The sequence below is a fragment of the Dendrobates tinctorius genome, unplaced genomic scaffold, assembly GCF_039654945.1.
Source record: "Dendrobates tinctorius isolate UK_male_01 unplaced genomic scaffold, ASM3965494v1 ptg000308l, whole genome shotgun sequence".
NCBI lineage: Eukaryota > Metazoa > Chordata > Amphibia > Anura > Dendrobatidae > Dendrobates > Dendrobates tinctorius.
In genome coordinates, this window is record NW_027361975.1 from 1,006,385 (window position 1) to 1,032,373 (window position 25,989).

General features: G+C 41.9%; 1 protein-coding gene across 4 annotated transcripts in view; it reads left to right on the forward strand.

Annotated features, from left to right (window-relative positions):
- Positions 1 to 25,989, forward strand: part of LOC141073605 (oocyte zinc finger protein XlCOF7.1-like) — a 91,702-nt gene that overhangs the window by 52,213 nt on the left and 13,500 nt on the right. For 3 of the 4 annotated variants that reach the window (XR_012227016.1, XR_012227017.1, XM_073560900.1), the window contains exon 6: positions 14,854 to 16,371. The exons of the other annotated variant lie outside the window; for it this stretch is intronic. Coding sequence is in view for 1 of the 3 variants with exons in the window: in XM_073560900.1 (XP_073417001.1) it covers positions 14,854 to 14,894 (41 nt within the window). In the remaining 2 variants the exon portion in view is untranslated. Of the gene's footprint in view, positions 1 to 14,853; positions 16,372 to 25,989 lie in introns of those variants that run through there. 4 annotated transcript variants of the gene reach the window in all.

Genomic DNA, 25,989 nt, shown 5'->3' on the forward strand with positions numbered 1-25,989 from the left:
CGTCATGCGCCGGTGGGCGGAGCTACCACAGGGGGCGGGGCTTAGCGGCGGCCGTGCGCATAAACGCTAGTGTGAAACTAGCCTTAGATACACAGATACACATGTTTATCAAAAGGCTCTTGAATGAGTTGAAAATAAAATACTATCAATACTTGGGTAATCGTTTAGTTAATTTGTGTTGCAAATCTGTAGTGTTGAATATGTGATGTGAAATGTTTTTATGTGCAATATAATCATTATAATTTGTTATAACTAACCACAGTTGGTTACTATGCCCAGGCAACGCCGGGCTCTTCAGCTAGTTTGTATTAAAACTGGGCACATGTGAGAGCTTGGAAAGCAAAGGGCGCTATTTGACTTCTGGAACACAAATTTGGTTGCCGTGTTGCATTGGCAGAGCCTCTGAGGTGCCAAAAACTTTCCTCTTTGGAAATTAAACCCCCAAAAGATTTAGGCTGGGTTCACACGTAACGGAACTCTCGCGGAAATTACCGCGAGAATTCCGGAATTCCATTAAAACGCTTGCAAAATGCTAGTTTTTCCGCGGGAAAATAGCAGGAATTTAAAATGCGATTTTCCCGCGGAAAAACTAGCATTTTGCAAGTGTAATTAGCTTGCAGAATTGCTTTCGTTTTCCAAGCGATCTGGAGCATCGCTTGGAGAACTGATTGACAGGCTGGTCACACTCGTCAAACTTCTTACTATTGAGGCCGCCTATGCGGCATCAATAGTAAAAGATAGAATGTAAAAAATAATAATAAAAAAAAATATTGTTATTCTCACCTTCCGACGTACCACGCAGCCTTCCCGCCTCTCAAAAAGCGCTCCCGGTCCCAGTAATCCTTTGCGACAATTACCGCGATGACGTCTGTTCTCGCGGGATTGCGACGTCTCGCGATCCCGTGAGAATGGACGTTATCGCTCGCAAAGGCTTACTGGGACCGGGAGCGTGGAGAGAGGCAGGAAGGCTGCGCGGGATGTCGGAAGGTGAGAATAACAACATTTTTTATTTTAAATTCTATTTTTTACAGGGATATGGTACCCAAAGCCCGAAGGACAGTCTCCTCTCCTCTGGACCGTGGGTACCATCCGCAAATGTTTTGCTTACTTTTCGCATGGTGTGCACAGCCACATGCGGAAAGTAAGCAGAACAATGCATTCCTATGGGTGCGGGATCGCCGCGATTCCGCAAAATTAATGAGCATGCTGCGTTTTTTACCGCAAAGCGATTCCGCCGCGGTAAAAACCGCAGCATTAGCACGGCATTGCGGAATCCCATAGGAATGCATGGGATGCTTATTTTTCGCGGCAAAATTGCGCGGTTAAAACCACCGCGGAAACGCGAAAAAAACGCCACGCGTGAACTCGGCCTTAATCTAGGGGAGTGTTGTGCATTTTTAATGCATAAACATCTGAGAATTTTTATAATATTGTGCACAGAGAAAATGTAAGGTTTTTCTGCTAAACTATTGCCTTAGCTTCAATGTTTAATTTACACAAGGGGGAATAGGAGAAAATGTACACCACAATTTATGGGGTATTGCCACGTTCGGTAACAATTGCATAAGTGGTTGCACACTACTGTTTGAGCAGATGGCGGTGACTGGAAGGAGCACTGTTGTCTTTTGGAACTTCGATTCTGTTTGACTAGAATATGTGCCCTATTAGCAGATCCCCTGAGGTGCCAGAGCAGCAGAAACCCCCAGAGTGACTGCATTTTGGAAAGTTTACTGCTTAGGGTTTTGAACTTTATACAGGGGTGTAGTGAGTATTTTGAATCCACAGGTGCCTCACAGAATTTTATAACATTGAGCAATGGAAATAAAACATTTTAATATAAAAAAGGTATTTTTTTACTGCACATTTTTCATTTACAGAAAGATAATTGATGAAACTGGACTTCATAATTTGTTGTGCAATTTCTTCCAAATGTAGTAATGGCCCATATGTCCTCAGAAACTACTGTTAGATTGCACTGTAATGCTTAATAGGAAGGAGCTTTATTTTGCTTTTAGAGCACAGATTTTAAATTTGCAAGTGACAGTTGCAGAGCCTCTAAGATGCCACACAGCAGAAAAAAAAACAAAGTAACCCAATTTTAGAAATTGCACCTCTTGATGAATTCATCTATGGCTGCTGTGATTAGTTTGGCCTCACAGGTGTTTCACACTGCAACATTCACTCAATGTTTTTGTTTCTGGAGAATTGTAAATATCTTAGTGCCCATACGTTGTGCCACAACTAGTGCTCCTGTGAGCAATCAACATTGTAAATACAATGTGCTCTCCCTACTACTGCAATGCCATGTGTTAATGATAACTGCGGTTTAGGCACATCAGGGATGGGGCATTTGCTAGATTTTATTTTGGACTGTGGAAACTAGTAATGTGGAGAAACCCTATATTTCTAATGACAGATGCAATACTTTTGTTGGAACCTCTATGTTCTAGTTGTAATTTTTTGGGGGGGTAAAATTTTGAAAACAAAACTTCTTTTTTTTAAACGTTATTTTGACTCTGTTCACATTTATCCTGTGCTGTACTTTTATGTACATTTATGCTGTACTTTGAGCACTTACATCCAGGTTTCCTTCTAAAACCCCCCAAAAAGTGATTCAGACAACACCTCCGATGGCATCACTTTTGATTCCGCCTTGCCTCTATCCGTCTTTTTAGGCGTGCACAAAAAACTGTCAGTCACACTTTTTTATTATTAAAAAGATGCCTAAAATGATGGGACACTGTGGGAACAGAAGCCAGGCTGAGTCCAAAGTGACTCTAACTGCCTTGTTAATATGAAGGGTTCTGTTAGGGGTTTCATCTGGATTAAGTTTTTGGGGGATTTAAGCGGAAACCCCGATGTAACTACTGAGGACAAATATCTGTGTCTATATGTATGTGTTACTGTTGCAAAAATCATTTTTTTTATATTCGGACAGCCATAACAGATTTATTTTTTGGTCAGACAGACCTTTATGACAACCTTTATATTTTTGTGGGCCGAGTTTTTATCGGTACCGTCTTGGGGTACATAAACTTTTTTTTTTTTATTCAGATTTTTCAGATACGGAATTAACAAAAAACAGCAATTCAATTATTTCTTCTTTTTATGCGTTGTTACTTTTGCGCACTAAAAAAACAATATTTTGCAACTATAATTAGTCTTTGCATCTCCTTATTCTGAGAGCTGTAATTTTTTCCCTTTTTTTTTTTTTTTTAAGCTGACACAAGTATGAGGTCTTGCATTTTTGCAGAACAAGATGACGTTTTCATGTATATGTACATGTGAGTGTGTGTGTGTATATATATATTATACGGTTTTTGTGTCAGTATTGTGAGGTGGCGCTGTTATTCAGATAGGGAATCCTCGCTAGGCAGCGAATAAAACATCCGGCACCGGGTTTTCCATACAACATAACATAGTCCATGCGGTTTATTCCGGCATCATAAACCACAGCAGCAACATAAACTTCACATTACAGCATAGCGTCCATTATAGAGCTTCACTCTGGTTATCCTTATATCCCACAGGTTAAGCAAATGTCCATTACACAGGCTCTTCAGCCTCAGTGTTATCTCACCCACGTCAAGGTCACTCATGGTTCCTTCACCATCATGCGGCAGACGTCCATTCCCTCCAGGGAATCACCAGGCACGTGCAGCCATTACCACACAGCGTTCACTTGCTGTCAGAAGGCAGCCCCCATCTCTCTCTCAGACAGGGCCTTCCACACTGGACCAACCAGGTCCCAGCATTCACCTCATGTGACTCACCCTGGCCACATTATATGGTCCATAGCCACGCCCACCGGGTCACATGACTGACCTCATCACAGGTCCTTCACACACACATATACACTTTACAATAGCGTTATTAAACACACCCCCTGGGTGTGTTTGTAGGTAACTAGTCCCTGACACATTGAACCAGTACCTCAGCAGTATCACTGCTGATTAACACACACACAAATCTCCATCTCAAGGCCACCCACCTTGAGATACAGAACGGTCATTCAGTATCTTGCCATTCATCCTCTCCTGGGACATCCATACAGCGCCCCCTAGTGGACACAGTGGTCACTACACCACAGTATGTCGAAAAAGCTAAATTTTAGACATAACTTTTCATAGTGTTCATCATATGGATAAATAACATAAGAATTTTATAGTTCGTGTCGTTCTGGACTTGGCGATACTGTGTGCGATGGTACTCCCCCCCTCTGTGCCTTTTTGTGGGGAAAAGCAGGGGTTTGGAAGCCACTTGCATGGATTTTCTTTGTGCAATATTGAAGACATATCCCCTAATAAAGTGATTTTCAAAGTTTGATTGCTCTATGCTGGTTAAAATTCTAAAGAAAAAAAAAAATGTAAACAAGCATAGTAACTCTGTAAGGAATCTACTGTAGGCTCTTTCCACTGTTTGTCACAGTACTTTAATGTAGTACTGGAAAAAGGCTGATATTTTAGCATATGTATTAGGAAATGTTTGTGATTCAAAAAGAACAAAAAAAAAACTGGCTATGGGCACCTAAGAAGAATAATTTTTTGATCACTGACCTTTAAGCAGATGCAGGAAAGGGTTATTAGGTTTCCCAAGTACTTACTGTAAATCACATAGGTGGAAATGTTAGGGTTTAGGCATCAACTTCCTTATTAGGGTCCACTATTTTTGGTTGTACCAGAGTGTGCTTGAGGATTACGCCCTTTGTGGGTGAGACTTATAAAATAGGATCTGTTGCAAGAAACCTTTTTAAAGGGGTTGTCACCTTTTTGATAATTTTCAGGTTGGTATTTAACCCCTTAGGCCTGTTTCACACTTCAGTTTTTTGCCATCAGTCAAGATCCGCCGTTTTCGTAAAAAAACGGATCCGCCAAACATTTTTCCCATTGACTTGCATTACTGGCGGATCTTGACGGATGGCCATCCATCGGATCCGTTTTTTTGCGGATCCGCCAATTCTTTTGCGTCCGCCGACATGCCCGGACGAAGCTTGTAACTTTTTTTTGGCTGAAGGATCCGCATTTCTGTACTGCGCATGCCCGGAGGAATGATCTCAGCCGGAAATTTAACCCTGAAATCATTTCTGGCGGACGGTAAAAATTCTCTCTCTCTCTCTCTCTCTCTCTCTCTCTTTCCCCCCCCCTGCGGTTCCTTTAAAATTCTTCTACCAACAGATCCGTCAAAAAAACCGGACCACTGCCATCCGTTCACTTCAGTTGGCAACGGATCCGCTTTCCGCCATTTTGGCGGATTTTAACTGACGAGAAAAAACTGAAGTGTGAAACAGGACTTACCGACATCTGTCATACATGTGCTGCGCAAGTCAGCAGCAGGAGTATGGAGCTGCCTTGCAGGATGAGCTGGCCCCATACCCGGCAGGTAATGGCTGTTTGTTACAGCCAGGACCTGCCTCTAAAAGTTGCGGCTGGAGGTGGGTTCCACGTTCTATACTGTTAATCTGTTTATATACCGAAGTGAAACTCGACAGCTGAACTAACCACGCACTGGCATAGGGATGCATCATTCTATGCTCCCGTGATGCGATCGCAGGGCTTCAATGAGTTCCTATGACAGCAGGGGGGCTGCTGAAGGCCTCAGTTCCTGTAGTTATGAAGCTTTTTAGAAGCCCTGCCTGTGGCCAGGCTTCCAAGGATTTTTGATATACAGTGGGGCAAAAAAGTAGTCAGTCAGCAATAGTGCAAGTTCCACCACTTAAAAAGATGAGTGGCGTCTGTAATTTACATCATAGGTAGACCTCAACTATGGGAGACAAACTGAGAAAAAAAAATCCAGAAAATCACATTGTCTGGGTTTTTTTTCATTTTATTTGCATATTATGGTGGAAAATAAGTATTTGGTCAGAAACAAAATTTCATCTCAATACTTTGTGATATATCCTTTGTTGGCAATGACAGCGGTCAAATGTTTTCTGTAAGTCTTCACAAGGTTGCCACACACTGTTGTTGGTATGTTGGCCCATTCCTCCATGCAGATCTCCTCTAGAGCAGTGATGTTTTTGGCTTTTCGCTTGGCAACACGGACTTTCAACTCCCTCCAAAGGTTTTCTATAGGGTTGAGATCTGGAGACTGGCTAGGCCACTCCAGGACCTTGAAATGCTTCTTACGAAGCCACTCCTTCGTTGCCCTGGTGGTGTGCTTTGGATCATTGTCATGTTGAAAGACCCAGCCACGTTTCATATTCAATGCCCTTGCTGATGGAAGGAGGTTTGCACTCAAAATCTCACGATACATGGCCCCATTCATTCTTTCATGTACCCGGATCAGTCGTCCTGGCCCCTTTGCAGAGAAACAGCCCCAAAGCATGATGTTTCCACCACCATGCTTTACAGTAGGTATGGTGTATTCTTTTTCCTCCAAACACGACAAGTTGTGTTTCTACCAAACAGTTCCAGTTTGGTTTCATCAGACCATAGGACATTCTCCCAAAACTCCTCTGGATCATCCAAATGCTCTCTAGCAAACTTCAGACGGGCCCGGACATGTACAGGCTTAAGCAGTGGGACACGTCTGGCACTGCAGGATCTGAGTCCATGGTGGCGTAGTGTGTTACTTATGGTAGGCCTTGTTACATTGGTCCCAGCTCTCTGCAGTTCATTCACTAGGTCCCCCCGCGTGGTTCTGGGATTTTTGCTCACCGTTCTTGTGATCATTCTGACCCCACGGGGTGGGATTTTGCGTGGAGCACCAGATCGAAGGAGATTATCAGTGGTCTTGTATGTCTTCCATTTTCTAATTATTGCTCCCACAGTTGATTTCTTCACTCCAAGCTGGTTGGCTATTGCAGATTCAGTCTTCCCAGCCTGGTGTAGGGCTACAATTTTGTTTCTGGTGTCCTTTGACAGCTCTTTGGTCTTCACCATAGTGGAGTTTGGAGTCAGACTGTTTGAGGGTGTGCACAGGTGTCTTTTTATACTGATAACAAGTTTAAACAGGTGCCATTACTACAGGTAATGAGTGGAGGAAAGAGGAGACTCTTAAAGAAGAAGTTACAGGTCTGTGAGAGCCAGAAATCTTGATTGCTTGTTTCTGACCAAATACTTATTTTCCACCATAATATGCAAATAAAATGAAAAAAAACCAGACAATGTGATTTTCTGGATTTTTTTTCTCAGTTTGTCTCCCATAGTTGAGGTCTACCTATCATGTAAATTACAGACGCCTCTCATCTTTTTAAGTGGTGGAACTTGCACTATTGCTGACTGACTAAATACTTTTTTGCCCCACTGTATATAACAATACTATGCTATTGCTGTATATAGCACCAGCGATCAAGACGATCACAGGTTCTAGTCCTCTAAAGAAACTAATACATACAGTGCAAAGCAAAAAAGAAAAGTTTTAAAAAAAACATAAGTTCAAATCGCCCTCCTTTTCCCTTATTAAAGATAGAGATGATAAAAATATACATGTCGTATCATGTTCAGAAATGGCAAATCTATAAAAATATAAAATAATTAACCACTTAACAACCAGAGCTATTTTTAGTTTTGCATTTTCAATTTCCATTCTTCCCAGAGCCATAACTGTTTTTTGATCAAAGTGGCCATGTGAGGGCTTGTTTTTTGTGGGACGAGTTGTGCTTTTGAACTACACCATTGGTTTTTCCATGTCGTGTACTCGAAAACAAGAAAAAAAATTCCAAGTGCGGTGAAATTGCAAAAAAAGTGCAATCCCAAAGTTTGGGTTTTTTTTCACCATGTTTACTAAATGCTAAAACTGACCTGCCATTATGATTTTGCAGGTTTTTACGAGTTCATAGACTCCAAACGTGCCTAGGTTCTTTATTTAAGTGATGGAAAATAATTCCAAAGTTTGTTTTTAAAAAAAAAAAAAAGTGCCATTATTCCGATACCCGTAGCGTCTCCATTTTTCATGATCTTGGGTTGGGTGAGGACTAATCTTTTGCTTGCCAAGCTGACGTTTTTTAATTATACCATTTTGGTGCAGATACAATCTTTTGATGGCCCGTTATTGCATTTTTTTTAATGAAATGTTGCGGTGACTAAAAAAAACCCTAATTCTGTCATTTTGACTTTTTTCTCGCTACGCCGTTTAGTGATTGGGTTAATTTATTTTTTATATTGATTCAGCAGTTCTGAACACGGCAATACAAAATGTGTGTTTTGATTTTTTTTTTTTTGTATTGTATTGAATGGGGCCAAAGAAGGGTGGTTTGAACTTTTATATATTTTTTTTTTTTTAAAAAAACATTTGGCATGCTTCAATAATCTCCATGGGAGACTAGAAGCTGCCATAACCCAATCGTCTCTGCTACATACAGGCGATGATCAGATCACCTGTATGTAGCAGAATTGCTGACTTGCTATGAGCGCCGACAACCGGGTGACGCTCATAGCAATCTGGCATTGACAACCATAGAGGTATGCAGTAGACCTCTTGTTGTCATGCCAACCCATCGGTGACCCGCGATCACATGTGACGGGTGTCACCAATGGGCGGATTTCCGGCGCGATTGAAGGCGATCAGTTTGACAGCGGCATTTATCGGGTTAATAGCCGCGGGTGGATTGCGATTCCACAAGCGGCTGTTCTAGGCCCATGTCAGCTGTTCAAAACAGCTTACATGTGCCAGGAAAGATGTGGCCTCACCGCCGGAGCCCACAGCAAAGGGAGGGAGTCCGACATCAGTGTAAATTTATGCCCGATCGGTAAACACAAAAGGTTGAGGTTTTTTTGTTGTCACAATAGCGCAGAAAATGCTGTAAGAAGCGATCAAAATGTCATATCCATCTCAAAATGGTATCAATTTAAAATGTCCTCTCACCCCGCCAAAAAATAAGCCCTCACACAGCCCCGTCAAAATAAAGATGAAAACGTTATGTGTTTCAGAAAATGATGACACAATCGAAAATGTGTTTAAAAGAAAAATCACACTAAAATAATAATTAAAAAAAAAAAATGTTAGATGTCGCTGTAATCGTACTAATGAGGAGAATCATATTGCCTAGTCAACTTTACCATACAATATACGCTGTAAAAACAATTCCCAAAAAACGTCAGATTTTTTGTTTTACAATTTCACTGTACTGGGATTTTTTTTCCCGTTGTCTAGTACACTATGTGGTAGGTGAATGGTATTGTTCAAAAGTGCAACTCATCCTTCAAAAAACAATCTCCCATATTTCCATGTAAAAATGTTATGGCTCTGGGAAGAAGGAAAAAATGGAAGTTAGCTGTGGTAAGAAGGGATTTAAAAAAAAAAAAAATTAAAACTATACTGATTGTTTCCAGGTTAATTGATGAGTCTCCGCCACTGCTTGCAGTGTCTTTGGCTACTGTCGACATGATATTGGCACCAGTTGGTGAGCTCAGCAGCTCTGCGCGGGCCGTTTCGTCTACACTGACAGAACCGTTCAATTGGGACAGTGAGCACAGCGTGGTTGGGCCTCTGGCAATGAAGATTTCCTGAAAGGGAGCAACCTCTTTAAGGCTATGTGCCCACGTTGGTGTTTTTAAACGCTCAGAAAACCGGACTCCTTCCCAGAAACAGCGCGTTTTATTTCTGCGCGATTTTTGCACAAAAAACGCGCGTTTTTCCGCGCGGTTTCTGGAAACATCTAAAAACGAGGACCTATGCAGAAAATAATGAGCATGCTGCGTTTTTAGCCGCTAAGCGTTTTCTGAGCGGAAAAAAACGCATGGATTGGCACAAAAAGCCAAAAATGCATTAAATTGAATGGGAAGCTTATTTTAAGCGTTTCTGAAGCGTCTGGTCCAGCACAAACGCGTCAAATGCTTAAAAAAAAAAAAAAAAAACGCAACGTAGGCACACAACCTAAACGTTACAAAATTCTCTGTAGACTTGGCAAAAAAAAAATGCCTTTCACAGAGGAAAATGGCATATTTGAATTTTTTTTTTTGTGTTAAATGATTGCAATGTTGTATTTGTGTACTATTCACAGAAAAAATAACTTGAAATATTTCATTTGTCATGCAAGCAACTCTAAGCAGACTTTTTGTAGCTTTTTTTGTGTCGCTTGAAACAAGTAAAGTCCTATCGTTCTAGGGAGGGTGATTTAATGATGACTTTACTACTGGTGGCTGTATCTCGTGTTGCGCACTGCATGAGAAGGCGGTCTTCTATTAAATTGTGTGATCTATCAATTGTCCTCTATTATATAAAATACTGGCATTAGGCTAGTTTCACACTAGCGTTACCAAGCGCAGGGCCGCCGCTAAGCTCTGCCCCCGGCCACGCCCCCTACGGTCAGCTCCTCCTATGGCCGCGTGACGCTGCATGCGATCAGCGTACCCTATATCTAGTGTTGGGTACGCTGGCTGTGCGCTGGCATGGTTTTGCCGGTGCATGCACCCTTTTTGCGCTGCGCCGAGCGAACAAAAATGCAAGAGTGCGTTTGGCGCACGTTGGCGTAGTGCAAAGGGCGCATGCGCCGGCAAAACCATACCAGTGCACGGCAAGTGTACCCAATGCTAAATATAGGTACGCTGATCGCATGCAGCGTCATGCGGCCATAGGAGGAGCTGACCGGAGGGGGCGGAGCTTAGCGGCGACGCTGCGCCTGGTAATGCTAGTGTGAAACTAGCCTAGCAATGTACTGGGGGCCCCTCCAAACTATTAGAATATCTATGAAGAAGGGAAGCTCACGCCTAATCAGGTTGATATGAAAGATTCTTTATTGGTACAAAAACATAAGGGGAATCATATACAAAGAATACTATACATCTCAGGAGCGTAACAGGCCCAACCTGTATCAAGACGTGCCTGAGAATATACAGTAGGCTGTGTGCACACGGTGCGTATTCTGCTTAGGAATTTTCCGCGCAGAATTCACTAAATCCGCAGGTCAAATGACCTGCATTTTTCCTGCGGATTTAGTGCATTTTTGTGCGGTTTTCCACCTGTGGATTTCTAGTATGGAGCAGGTGGAAAACTGCAGCAAAAGCGCACAAAAGAAGTGACATGCTGCTTTTTTCATTCCACATCAACTCTGCGTGGAAAAAACGCAGCATGTGCACTGCGGATTTTGTTTTACATAGAAAAGAATGGTACTGTACATCACATGCAGTTCTGCTGCGGATCCGCAGCAGAATCCGCACCGTGTGCACATACCCTAAAATGATTTGTACTTTTTAACAAAGGACACAGTCTGATGATGATGATGTATACATACACATGTGTTGTGAGTTCATTTTCCGGTCCACCAGTTGTGAGTTCTCCCTCCAGGCTCCCTCTGGTGGTAACTGGAGGTAGTGAGGCTGATTTAATCAGTAGAGATCTGCCACCTGATAATGAGGATGACGATTGGACCTCAGGAATCTCAGACTGGTTTTAAGACAGCTGACGCCCTATTCTGGTGCTGGTGATTCCTTCTGGCTTTTCAGGTTCTGGTTTTCAGCTCTGTTCCAGTCATTTCAAGCTAAGTTTTTCTGCTAATGTTCACACTTGATTTTGTTGGTCTATTCAGTTTTTTTGTGTGGTCAGCCAGCCCCGGCTGGGGCTGTGCTGAATTTCCACTTTTATTTATCTGTATTTGCCAATTTGCTTTTTGTCCCTTATTAGATTGGCCTCTTTTTGCTCTGTATCAGAATATTTCAGAGTGCTGATATAGTGGGAGAAGTCTAGTTACTTCAGGGTTAATTTTGCTATCAGAAGAGTTGGACATTACTTTTGTAGGGTTTTTGGCAGATTGCAGACAGTGTCTTTCCTTTCCTATCCTTTCTAGTTAGTTTGGGCCCCATCATTTGCTCAGCCTATTTTCCTGCCTGTGTTTGTGCTTTCATCTTGTTTCACCGTCAATACATGTGAGGGGGCTGTCTTTCCTTTGGGGTCTGCTCTGGGGCAGTTAGTTTTCCCCTTTTCTTGCTTTAGGCTTATTTAGTCCTCCGGCTGTGACGAAGCGTCTAGGACCATCGTAGGTACGCTCCACGGCTGCTGCTAGTTGTGTGGTTAGGATCAGGGGTCTGCAATTTGCATAGTTACCAACCTCTCTGGTTTTCTGTGACTTAGCTTGTTTAGTCTTTTTCTCCTCGGTGACCAATTCATAACACACATATAACACACATGGTTCGTTGAGAAAACAGTAAGGATACCATGTTAGATACAAGTTTTAAACATCATTGTTTAGCTCTAGTAGAATACTGGATAGAAAACCTAAATACAGAGCAAGCCCATGCTCATTAAAGTATAGATTCATTAAAATAGAAAATCATTTCTTATTAGAGTATTTGCCACATGTTGTTAATAGAGTTCCATAGTGCAAGACATATCTAAAATATGGTGTTACACTTAAATAGTGCGCACAAACAGTTTATGCAGGGCATCATATAGTTAAACACATCAGACTTCTAAAATAAAAAACGGCTTACATTTAGTGCATGTTAGGCAGTTTGATGCAACCTGAATGGTAGTACTGACCCCAAGGCGTGTTTCGCTCCTAGCCTCTTCCTGGGCGAAACGTATACCACTCAGGTTGTATCAAACTGCCTATCTAACATGAACTATGTTTATGCCCTGTTGTTTATTTTGAGTCTGATGTGTTTAACTATTTGATGCCCTGCATAAACTGTGCGCACTGTTTTAAGTGTAATTTTCTGCACAGCACTTTGATACATCTTGCACTATGGCACTTTATTAACATGTGGCAAATACTCTAGAAAGAAATACGGTTTTCTATTTTAATGAAATGCATATGTTAATGAGCATGGACTTGCTCTGTATTTGGGTTTTCTATCCAGTATTCTACAATGCTGTTTGAAACTTGTACCGAACATGGCAGAATTTTAGCAGTACAAAAAATGCAACTCTCTTATAAACCTTCCCACAAGTACAAGAGTTTCAGCAGGGCAAGGAAAATTTATGAATTATAACTTTTAATTATTACCATAAAAGGTTTGTAGCCAAACTACATACAAGTAACATAGTTAGCAAGGCCGAAAATATACATTTGTACGTCTAGTTCAGCCTATATTCCATCAGAATAAATCCCCAGATCTATGTCCTTCTAAAGAACCTAATAACTGCAAGATAAAATATAGTGCTTCTCACTAAATTAGAATATCAAAAAGTTAATTTATTTCAGTTCTTCAATACAAAAAGTGAAACTCATATAGAGTCATTACAGAGTGATCAATTTCAAGTGTTTATTTCTGTTAATGTTGATGATTATGGCTTACAGCCAATGAAAACCCGAGTCATTCTCAGTAAATTAGAATAATTAACAAAAAAAAAAACACCTGCAAAGGCTTCCTAAGCATTTAAAAAGGTCCTTTAGTCTGTTTCAGTAGGCTCCACAATCGTGGGGAAGACTGCTGACTTGACAGATGTTCAGAATGCAGTCATTGACAGACTCCACAAGAAGAGTAAGCCACAAACGGTCATTGCTAAAGAAGCTGGCTGTTCAGAGTGATGTATCCAAGCATATTAATGGAAAATTGAGTGGAAGGAAAAGTGCACAAGCAATAGGGATAACTGCAGCCTTGAAAGGATTGTTAAGAAAAGGCCACTCAAAAATTTGAAGGAAATTCACAAGGAGTGGACTGCGGCTGGAGTCATAGCTTCAAGAGCCACCACACACAGACGTATCCAGGACACGGGCTGCAAGTATCGCATTCCTTGTGTCAAGCCACTCATGACCAATAGACAATGCCAGAAGTGTCTTTCCTGGGCCAAGGAGAAAAAGAACTGGACTGTTGCTCAGTGGTCCAAGGTGGTGTTTTCGGATGAAAGTCAATTTTGCATTTCATTTGGAAATCAATGTCCCAGAGTCTGGAGGAAGAGTGGAGAGACAGACAATCCACACTGGTTGTAGTCTAGTTTGAAGCTTCCACAATCGGTGATGATTAGGGGAGCCATGTCATCTGCTGGTGTAGGTCCACTGTGTTTTATCAAGACCAAAGTCAGTGCAGCCGTTTACCAGGAAATTTTAGAACACTTCATTCTTCCCTCTGCTGGCAAGCTTTTTGGAGATGGAAATTTAATTCTCCAGCATGACTTGGTACCTGCCAAAAGTACCAATACCTGGTTTAAAAACAACAGTATCATTGTGCTTGGCCAGCAAACTCACCTGACCCTAACCCCATAGAGAATCTATAGGGTATTGTCAAGAGGAAGATGAGACCCAACAATGAAGACGAGCTGAAGGCTGCTATCAAAGCAATCTGGGCTTCCATATCACCTCAGCAGTGCCACAGGCTGATCGCTTCCATACCGCATTGATGCAGTAATTGATGCATAAGGAGCCCCAACCAAGTATTGAGTGCATTTACTGAACATACATTTCAGTAGGCCAACATTTCGGATTTTAAAATAATTAAAGATTTCGCCGACGCCATTTTGGATCCCGACGTCGTCCACGCCAGCGACCTGTTCTTGCGGCGACGCCATTTTGAGTATCGCGGGATTTCACGATACTCAAGATGGCGTCGCCGGCGTGGACAACGTCTGGATCCAGGATGGCGCCGGCGGAAGAAGATGTCGGGGATCATGGAGCAGCGACGATGACGGCGTGAGTATGAGAGACGGAGTGAGAGAAAGGGTCGTATGTGGAGTGAAAGAGTGAGTGGAGATGGTGAAAGGTGAGAAGAGTGTGTGTTGAGGGTTATCATGGCAAGAGGTGTGCTGTGACGTCACCAGTTACAACTGGACGGAAGTTGTTACAACCCGGAAGCTGCTTAGCGCATTTATTATATAAATAGATGAGTTTCACGTTTTGTATTGAAGACCTGAAATTAACTTTTTGATATTCTAATTTTGTTAGAAGCACTATTGTATATAAAGTATTAGTGCTCAAAATAACCAGTGCTCATGTAAAAATCAGTTTGATCTTGCCAATCTTGTTGCTTTCTCTCACAGGTTCACAGAATAGGAGCAGGAGAGGGCATTGGAAATTGTAGAGGTGTAGAGTATCCATGGCAACTGCAACAACACTGATGCAAGGAGTTACCCTACATAAGTAAAGTTGGCGCAGCATAACTACTCCCCCCATCTTTTCTGTTTCACTCATTCCACAATGGTTCCAGAGTAGAACATTTATAAAATGAGGAGGACAAAAGAAACTGGATTTTTATTGAGACATACAGTCCAGTATATTCAAAGGAGGTCATGGTGTCCCTATGGAAATCTGTTTCCGACATTATAGTTCTCCATTCTCTTGTATCTGAATAGCAATATCTTATCTGTGTATTTGTGCAGGGGATTTGGAACTCTGTCTTGAGATACATGTCCTGAAGAAAATAATTTGCACAGAATTTGCATACTAATGTCTCAAAAAAATTGAGGGTGGAAATATAGATATATGTTCAGTACGACAACGCAAGTTTGTCAAAAAAACTGTACAGCATCCTAGATATCTCTTGCCCTTTTGTGTGAAAACACATGCTCCATTTTTAGGTGCCCTTTGGTATTTTTGTATGCTGAAGCAGTAGAGAAGCCTAAACCAATGATGATGGACCACCTGGTAACTTTGTTGTGTTTTTTCTTTCTTTTTGAGATCAAATTGACTTGTTAGATTTTGGTTGAGAGCTCAATAAATGTCTGATTGAAGAGTGGATCAAATGTTATTAGATGAGGATGGATTTGCTCCAATCATTCTAACGTAAATCATTCTGTCCTAAAGAAGCTGTATTAGAAATCCGCCTTGAAGTGGGACATCTGCAGCAACGTGAATCAGGGTCATATTATTACCATTGGTGATTTACAGATCCTCCCATCCACTAGAGTTTCTTAATTTTGTTACATAGTGATTACATTTATCTGTGCCGTGCCTGTGGCATGCTTATGATTTACTAGATGGTGGCGCGATTCTAACGCATCGGGTATTCTAGAATATGTATGTAGTTTATTTATGAAGATTTAAGAATAAAACCACGGCAGGTTGCTGCTAGCGCCGCGGATCTCCCGACAGTGGCGTGTGTCGTTCGAATTCTGCACCAATTCGCGGCCAGACTGCGCCTGTCGCTGAATGGTCGCACCCAATCAACAACACGGGATTTCTGTTACAAACAGAGGGACAGACAGAATTAGATGATTATATAGTAGATGTGGCAGTGAGGGTTTAGCCCCAAATGTGTTACTGTATTTATGTGCTCTGCTACGTATCAAAGAGTGGGCTCAGAAGGTGCGGCATTAATGCGGACAAAGCTCTGCCCATCCTTGGTGGACCAATGGCCTCCCACTTGTGAAACAAAATCGTGTATCAATTGGCCATCACGGTTGGTAGGCGGTATTTTGGCCACATCGTTTGGCCCCTACTTTAACTTGTATCTTTTATTGGCTTATTGTACACAGCCTTTGTATCCCTGCATTTTTATTGGTCTGTATTTTGTGCTCGTTAATTGTTTTTTGCATAATAAAGTTTTCTATTTTTCTGTACCAACAGGTATATGAGTATTTATATATTTGTATCAATGTTGTCTATGGGTCAGATGATTATACAGTAGTGTTCAAAATAATAGCTGTCCAATATGACTAGATTAATCACTGTTTTGGGTATTAATTATATTACCACATGTCAAACAATTCACCAGTTGGTGCAGTAGATTCTAAGAAACCCACCAGACTCAGCATTCATAATCTACAGGTTTTTGAGTTTGTGTATTAGAATTAATTTAAAGGAGGTGTGCTCAAAATAATAGCAGTGTGGAGATCAAATAGTGAGGTCAATCCTTCTGTGAAGACACAGGTGTGAACCAAGTGGCCCGTATTTCAGGGTGAAGCCAGGACATGTTATACATGCATTTTTCCTTGAAAGCCTGAGAAATATGGGTCATTGGAGACATTGTTCAGAAGATCAGCGTACTTTGATTAAAACGTTGATTGGAGAGGGTATAGCTTATAAGGAAGTGTAGACAACTATAGGCTGTTCAGCTAAAGTGATCTCCAATGTTTTAAAATGGAAAGTCAAACCAGAGAGATGTGGAAGAAAATGGAAGACTACCATTCGAATGGATTTAATAGTAGACAAAATGTCAAAGGCTTAGCCAATGATCAGCTCCAGAATGACTAAAGACAGTCTCAAGTTATCTGTGAGTACTGTGACAGTTAGAAGATGCCTGTGTGAAGCTAGTCTCTTAGCAAAAAGTCCCTGATAAGTCACACTGTTAAAAAATGTTAAAAAAAGACATGTACTGAAACGGATACAATTTGCCAAAGAACTCGATCTGACCTGTAGAGGAATTTTTTTTTTTTTTTTTTTGTTCAAAAATCAGTCAAGTCCAGCCACAGGACTAGAGCATAAAATCTTCTTTATTGAATAAAAATACTTTGTAGTAGAGTAACAACATACAAATGAGCTACAGAGCCTACACATTTTGAGTGGTTAGCAGCTATTCATTATTGCATCCAATGTTCACCTAAAAAACTAACTTAAAAGGGGTTGTCTGGTCATACTTGCATATAACTGCCATTTTCGGCGTTGAAAGTCAAGGGAGAAGAGGGGGTCCCTTGTCAATAATGAAACCTCATGTCTCTGTATAAATTGATAACCTTCTGAGTTCTAGTATCCAAGCAGAAAATCTAGAATGCTTCTCTGGTAAGTAATTGGTATTGTCAGTCACCTCCTCTAGGATAATTAACTTGCATTTTATTAAATATTTGATACGGGAAGAAAACAGAACTTAATATTTGGTACATAATACTTTGTTTGCAATTAGAGTTTAGACATTTCCTGTAGTTCTTGAGTTCTTGACCAAGTTTGCACACTCCCAGCAGGGATTTTGGCCCACTTCTCCACACAGATGTTCTTCAGATCTGTGAGGTTTCGGGGCTGCCACTGGGCAACTTTGAGTTTCCGCTCCCTCCAAAGATTTTTTTATTGGGTTCAGGCCTGGAGACTCCAGGACCTTGAAATACTTGTTACGGAGCCACTCCTTGGTTTCCCTGGCTGTGTGTTTTGGGTCATTGTCATGCTGGAAGACCCAGCCACGACCCATCTTCAATGCTCTTGTTGAGGAAAGGAGGTTCTTGGCCAAAATCTTGCGATACATGAACCCCATCCTTCCTTCAATACGGTGCAGTTGTCCTGTCCCCTTTGCATAAAAGCACCCCCAAAGTATGATGTTTCCCCCACCATGCTTCATGGTTGCAATGGTATTCTTGGGGTTGTACTCATCCTTCTTCCAAACATGGCGAGTGGAGTTAATACCAAAAAGTTCTATTTTTGTCTCATCTGACCACGTGCCACATAACCTTCTCCCATTCCTCCTCTGGATCATCCAGATGGTCATTGGCAAACTTCAAATGGGCCTGGACATGTGCTAGTGTGAGCAGGGGAACATTGCGTGCCCTGCAGGATTTTAATCCATGACGTCAAAGTATGATCTGGTAATGTTTGAGAATGCGGTCCTAGCTCGCTTCACGTCATTGACCAGATCCTCCTATGTAATTCTGAACTGATTCCTGACCTTTCTTATTATCATCCTTTCCCCATGAGGCGAGATCTTGCATAGAGCCCCAGACTGAGGAAAATTGACAGTCATCGTTTTTCTCCCATTTACTAATAATTGTGCCAACAGTTGTTGTCTTCTCGCCAAGCTACTTGCCTCTTGTCCTGTAACCTATCCCAGCCTTGTGCAGATCTACAATTTTGGCTCTGGTGTCCTTTGACAGCTGTTTGGTCTTGGTCATCGTGGAGAGTTTGGAGTGTGATTGAGTGTGTAGACAAGTGTCTTTTATACAGGTAACGAGTTCAAACAGGTGCAGTTAATACAGATAATCCGTGCAGAGTAGGAGGGCTTCTTATAGAAAAACTAACAGGTCTGAGAGTCTGAATTATTACTGCTTGGTAGGTGATCAAATACTTATTTCATGCAATAAAATGCAATTTAACTATGTAAAAATCATAGTGTAATTTTCTGGTTTTTATTTTTAGATTGTCTCTCACAGTTGAAGTGTACCTACGATAAAAATTACAGACCTCTCCATTCTTTGAAGGTGGTAAACCATTTAAAATTGGCAGTGTATCAAATACATATTTTCCCCACTGTATGTCTGTTTAGTGGTCTGGTTGTGCACCTACATACATTATCTTATACTCTGTACAGCTGATCAAATAGACAACATGGTCTGTGTCATAATTAACCCCTTCACTACCAAGGGTGGTTTGCACGTTAACTACCGGGCCAATTTTTACAATTCTGACCACTGTCCCTTTATGAGGTAATAACTCTGAATTCTGACATTGTTTTCTCGTGACATATTGTACTTCATGTTAGTGGTAAAATTTCATTCATATAACTTGCGTTTATTTGTGAGAAAAACGGAAATTTGGCGAAAATTTTGAAAATTCCGCAATTTTCCAACTTTGAATTTTTATGCCCTTAAATCACAGAGATATGGCACACAAAAAAGTTAATAAGTAACATTTGCCACATGTTTACTTTACATCAGCACAATTTTGGAACCAAAATTTTTATTTGTTAGTAAGATATAAGGGTTAAAAGTTGACCAGCGATCTCTCATTTTTGCAACACCATTTTATTTTTACGGACCACATCACATTTGAAGCCACTTTGAGGGGTCTATATGATAGAAAATACCCAAAAGTGACACCATTCTAAAAACTGCACCCCTTAAGGTGCTTAAAACCACATTCAAGGAGTTTATTAACCCTTCAGGTGCGTCACAGGAATTTTTTGAATATTTAAAAAAAAAATTAACATTTAACTTTTTTTCACAAAAAAAATTACTTCAGGTTCAATTTTTTTTATTTTACCAAGTGTAACAGGAGAAATTGGACTGCAAAAATTATTGTGCAATTTGTCCTGAGCACACTGATACCTGATATGTGGGGGGGAACCACTGTTTCCGCGCATGGCAGAGCTCAGAAGGGAAGGAGCGCCGTTTGACTTTTTCAATGCAAAATTGGCTGGAATTCTGATCGGACGCCATGTCGCGTTTGGAGAGCCCCTGATGTACCTAAACAGTGGAAACCCCACAAGTGACCCCATTTTTGAAACTAGACCCCCTAAGGAACTTATCTAGATATGTGGTGAGAACTTTGAACCCACAAGGGCTTCACAGAAGTTTATAATGTACAGCGGTACAATTAAAAAATCGTATTTTTTCCACAAAATGATCTTTTCACCCCCAATTTTTATTTCCCCAAGGGTAACAGGACCCTAAAAGTTATTGTGCAATTTGTCCTGAGTACGCTGATACCCCATATGTGGGTGTAAATGACTATTTGGGCACATGGAAGAGCTCGGAAGGCAAGCGGCGCAATTTGACTTTTTTGGCTGGAATTAAGATCGGACACCATGTCGCGTTTGGAAAGCCCCTGATGTACCAAAACAGTGGAAACCCCCCACATATGACCCCATTTTGGAAACTAGACCCCCCAAGGAACTTATCTAGATGTGTGGTGAGAACTTTGAACCCCCAAGTGCTTCACAGAAGTTTATAACGCCCAGGCGTGAAAATAACAAAAACATTTTTTTCCACAAAAATGATATTTTTGCCCCAAAATTTTTATTTTCCTAAGGGCAACAGAAGAAATAGGACCCCAAAAGTTGTTTTGCAAATTGTCCTGAGTAGGCTGGTACCCCATATGAGGGGGTAAAACACTGTTTGGGTGCATGGCAGAGCTTGGAAGGGAAGGAGCACCATTTGACTTTTTCAACGCAGAATAGGCTGGAATTGAAATCAGACGCCATGTTGCATTTGGAGAGCACCTGATGTGCGCAAATAGTGGAAACCCCCAATTCTAGCCCTAACCCTATCCCTAACCCTAGCCCTAACCCTAATGTGAAAATGGAAATAAATACATTTTTTTAATTTTATTATTTTTCCCTAACTAAGGGGGTGATAACGGGGGGTTTGATCTACTATTTATGGCGGTTTTTATGTTTGGCAGCTGTCGCTGCCGTAATAAAGACGCTTTTTATTGTAAAAATAGTTTTTGCATCACCACATATTGAGAGCTATAATTTTTCCATATTTTGACCCACCGAGTCGTCTTATTTTTTGCGGGACGAGTTTATGCTTTTATTGGTATCATGTTCGGGCATGTGACATTTTTTGATCGCTTTTTATTTCGTTTTTTGGGACGCAGAATGAACAAAAACCAGCGTTTCATGAATTTCTTTTGGGTGGTGCGTTTACGCCGTTCCGGGTGCTGTAAAATTTATAAGGCGGTTTTATTCTTCGAGTCAGTACGGTTACAGCGATACCTCATTTAGGTCGTTTTTTTATGTTTTGGCGCTTTTATGCAATGAAAACAATTTTATATAAAAAATAATACATTTTGCATCACTTTATTCTGCGAGCTATAACTTTTTTATTTTTTCGCTGATGATGCTGTATGGCAGCTCGTTTTTTGCGGGACAAGATGACGTTTTCAGCGGTACCATGGATATTTATATGCGTCTTTTTGATCGCGCGTTATTGCACTTTTTGTTCGGCGGTATGATAAATCATTTTTTTTGCTTTGTTTTTTATTTTTTAAGGGATTCGCTTAAGGGGTTAACTATTGGGACAGTTTTATAGGGCGGGTCGTTATGGACGCGGCGATACCAAATATGTGTACTTTTATTGTTGTGTTTTTTTTATTTCCAAAAAATGAATTTATTGGGGAATATTTATTTTTTTTTAAATTTATTTAGCGATTTTTTTTTTTTTTTTTAATTTTTTTTTTTATTATTTTTACTTTTTTTTTTTTTAATTTTTTTTTTACTTTATTACAATGTCCCAGGGGGGACATAACTGTCCTGTGACAGATCGCTGATCTGTCACATCACAGATCACTGTGACAGATCAGCGATCTGTCACAGGCACTGCACAGGCTTCCTCATGCCTGCGCTTTGCAGGCACTGAGGAAGCCAGCTTCCTGCAGGCCCCCGGAGGTCTCCGTCGCAATATTGGATCCGGGGACCTGCAGGAAGGGAGCCCTCCGCAGCAGCGCTGCACATTGTGCTGCCGTGGGGGGCTCAGGGAAGCAAGGAGGGAGCCCCCTCCCTGCCGATGCTTCCCTTTAACCCCCGGTACACCGCGATCGTGTTTGATCGCGGTGTGCAAGGGGTTAACGTGTCGGGGGCGGTCCTTGACCGCCCCTGACACATTGTGCCGGTTGTCAGCTATGATAATTAGCTGACACTCGGCCGCGATCAGCGGCGCTCACCACGTGGGCGCCGCTGATCGCGATGACGTAATATTCCGTCCATGGTAATTAGGTCCATGGTCACATGGACGGAATATTACGTCAATTGTAGGTAAGGGGTTAATGTAACTACAGGCTTCTCTCATCTTTTTAAGTGGGAGAACTTGCACAATTGGTGGCTGACTAAATACTTTTTTCCCTACCATACAGGCATACAAGGACAGGATAAAAATCTAACTTTAACTAGATGGGAAGAGGGACATGACAGCATACAGTTGTACACACACAATTCACAATGTAGGGAAACTAAAGGGGTTGCTCAGGGACCTTCCTAATTGGGAGGGTGCCTTTTATACTAAATGCCTCCCAGCTATTGGCTGGGGACGTTTTCTAAGAACATGAGTGCACGCATTAGGTGTGCCACCAGAAGCCTGTGCAGCGTGCACAGGAGATAAGAAGCGAGGACGCTACTGGGGTGGTGAGTATGTCTGCACCCCTGCCGCAGAGAGGGAATGGGGACCACGCAGGGATGTCGACCTAGTGCTATAGCTTGGTATATCTACATGCTGTACATGGATGTTTGCCGCAAAAAAAAAATTTGTGTAACCATGTTGTTTAACCCCTTAAGCCCCAAGGGTGGTTTGCACGTTAATGACCGGGCCATTTTTTACAATTCTGACTACTGTCCCTTTATGAGATAATAACTCGGGAACGCTTCAACGGATCTAGGCGATTCTGAGAAAGTTTTCTCGTGACATATTGTACTTCATGTTAGTGGTAAAATATCATTGATATAACTTGCGTTTAATTGTGAAAAAAAAGGAAATATGGAAACATTTTTGAAAATATTGCAATTTTCAAACTTTGAATTTTTATGCCCTTAAAATGGAGAAATATGTGACACAAAGTAATTACTAAATCACATTTCCCACATGTCTACTTTACATCAGCACAATTTTGGAAACAAAATTTTTTTTTATTAGGAAGTTATAAGGGTTAAAAGTTGACCAGCGATTTCTCATTTTTACAACAAAATTTACAATACCATTTTTTTTTTTTTTTTAGGGACCACCTCACATTCAAAGTCACTTTGAGGGGTCTATATGGCAGAAAATACCCAAAAGTGTCACCATTCTAAAAACTGCACCCCTCAAGCTACTCAAAACTACATTCAAGAAGATTATTAACCCTTCAGGTGTTTCACAGGAGCAGAAGCAACGTGGAAGGAAAAAATGAGCATTTAACTTTTTTAGTCACAAAAATGATCTTTTAGCAACATTTTTTTTTTCCCAAGGGTAAGAGGAGAAATTGGACCCCAAAAGTTGTTGTCCAATTTGTCCTGAGTACGCTGATACCCCATATGTGGGGAGGAACCACAGTTTCGGCGCATGGCAGGGCTCAGAAGGGAAAGAGCGCCGTTTGACATTTTCAACCTAAAATTGGCTGAAATTGAAATCGGATGCCATGTTCCGTTTCGAGAGCCCATGATATGCCTAAACAGTGGAAACCCCCCTCAAGTGACCCCATTTTGGAAACTAGACCCCCTAAGGAACTTATCTAGATGTGTGGTGAGCACTTTGAACCCCCAAGTGTTTCGCTATAGCTTATAATGCCCGGGCGTGGAAAAAAAGTAATCATTTTTTTTTTCCACAAAAATGATCTCTTAGTCCCCAATTTGTTATTTTCCCAAGAGTATCAGGAGAAATTGGACCCCAAAAGTTGTTGTCCAATTTGTCCTGTGTGCGCTAATACCCCATATGTGGGGGAGAAACACTGTTTGGGCACACGGCAGGGCTCGAAAGGGAAGTAATGACGTTTTGGAATGCAGACTTTGATGAAATGGGGTGCGGGTGTCATGTTCCGTTTGCAGAGCCCCTGATGTACCTAAACAGTGGAAACCCCCCACAAGTGACCCCATTTTGGAAACTAGACCCCCTAAGGAACTTATCTAGATGTGTGGTGAGCACTTTGAACCCCCAAGTGTTTCGCTAAAGCTTATAATGCCCGGGCGTGAAAATATAAAATCCTATTTTGTTTCCACATAAATGATTTTGCCCCCAATTTTTATTTTTCTCGAGAGTAACAGGAGAAATTGGACCACAAAAGACGTTGTCCAATTTGACCTGAGTACGCTGGTACCCCACATGTGGGGAAAAAACTGTTTAGGCACATGTCGGGGCTCGAAAGGGAAGTAGTGACGTTTTGGAATGCAGACTTTGATGGGTCTGCTGGCGTCATGTTCCGTTTGCAGAGCCCCTGATGTGCCTAAACAGGAAAAAACCCCACATGTGACATCATTTTGTATACTAGACCCCCAAAGAACAAATCTAGATGTGCCCCCAACTAAACTAATGTAAATTAGTAGTGCATGGAGGTGTGGTACAATTTGAAGCAATCCTTCATACACAGGCCAGGTTTTTCGGGGCAGGTGTCACACTGGTAAATGGTGTCCTTGCGTATTCCCTTTTTTGTAACACACTTGGCACCTTTTTTGCGGCTTACCTTTTCTACCAGTTGGCGGGACCACCCCCCGGAAAATGCTGACCTGGTACGATACGAGCACCTTCAGTTCCGGAAGTACTGGGACCCGCTCGTTCCTGAGCGCCAAACATCAGGGCCATAACCACTACCTCCTGGCTGGAAATGAAGGTACGACGTATCAGTGTGAGTGACATGCACATTGTGACAGCAGGAATGCGTTGAGCATTGCCATTTGTACGATGTGCACGGCCAGCTTTTTGTACCAGCCCTGGCCTTTCTGAGAGCATTGTGCAGTTGGAGGTATTGATCGGAGAGATCAACGCCCCCCATATTTTTGTTGTACCCCACAACACAGGTCGGTTTGCTGACCTGTGTGGAGGTACCCCGTACAGTGCAGAGGGTGCTGCCATCACCGTGTATGGTGGTCAAGAGATGGACATCCCTCTTGTCCTTGTACTTGACCACAAGTAGGTGGTCGCTACATTGGGCTCTGCTCTCACCTTTTATGAGCATCTGCCCAAGTAGTGTCTTCGGAAGGCCTCTCTGATTTTTGCGGACAGTACCGCAGGCTGCGGTACCTCGTGCAGAGAGGGATTTGTAGAGTGGGATGCTGGTATAAAAGTTATCCGTGTAGAGGTGATAACCTTTATCCAGCAGTGGGTGAACCAAATCCCACACAATTTTCCCACTCACTCCCAGGACAGGAGGACACTCAGGGGGTTCAATCCTGGTGTCCTTTCCTTCGTAGACTCTAAACCTGTGAGTGTACCCTGAGGTACTCTCACAAAGTTTGTAGAGTTTGATTCCGTACCTGGCCCTCTTGCTGGGCAGGTATTGACGGAATCCGAACCTTCCCTTGAAATGGACCAAGGACTCATCCACGCTGATCTCCCTTTGGGGCACATACACTTCAGCAAACTTTTTGTTTGAAGTGTTCGATGACTGGCCGAACTTTGAACAGACGGTCAAAGTTGGGGTCATCTTGTGCGGGACACTGTGCATTATCGGTATAATGCAGAAACTTGTGGATGGCCTCAAAACGCGTCCGGACCATGACCATTCGGAACACTGGAGTGTTGTATAAAATATCAACACTCCAATATTGCAGAATTTCCGGCTTCTTCAATATCCCCATGTGGAGGACCAGGCCCCAAAACTGCATCATTTCAACTGCGTCAACAGGAGACCAGTTGGAATATGATGAACGTGGGTTTTCCGCCAAAAATTAGTTTGCTCCACCATGAGGTTAACAAAATCCTCAGAAAAAAGACTTTGAAAACGTCTATTTCTGTGAGGCCGGTGGTGTCAAACTTGATTCCTGATTCTGCCACAAAATCAGGAATCAGTGGCTCGTAATTTTCGAGGGGCGAAGTCCATACAGGGTCTACTGAATCCGCTTCGGGCATGGTGGGCGC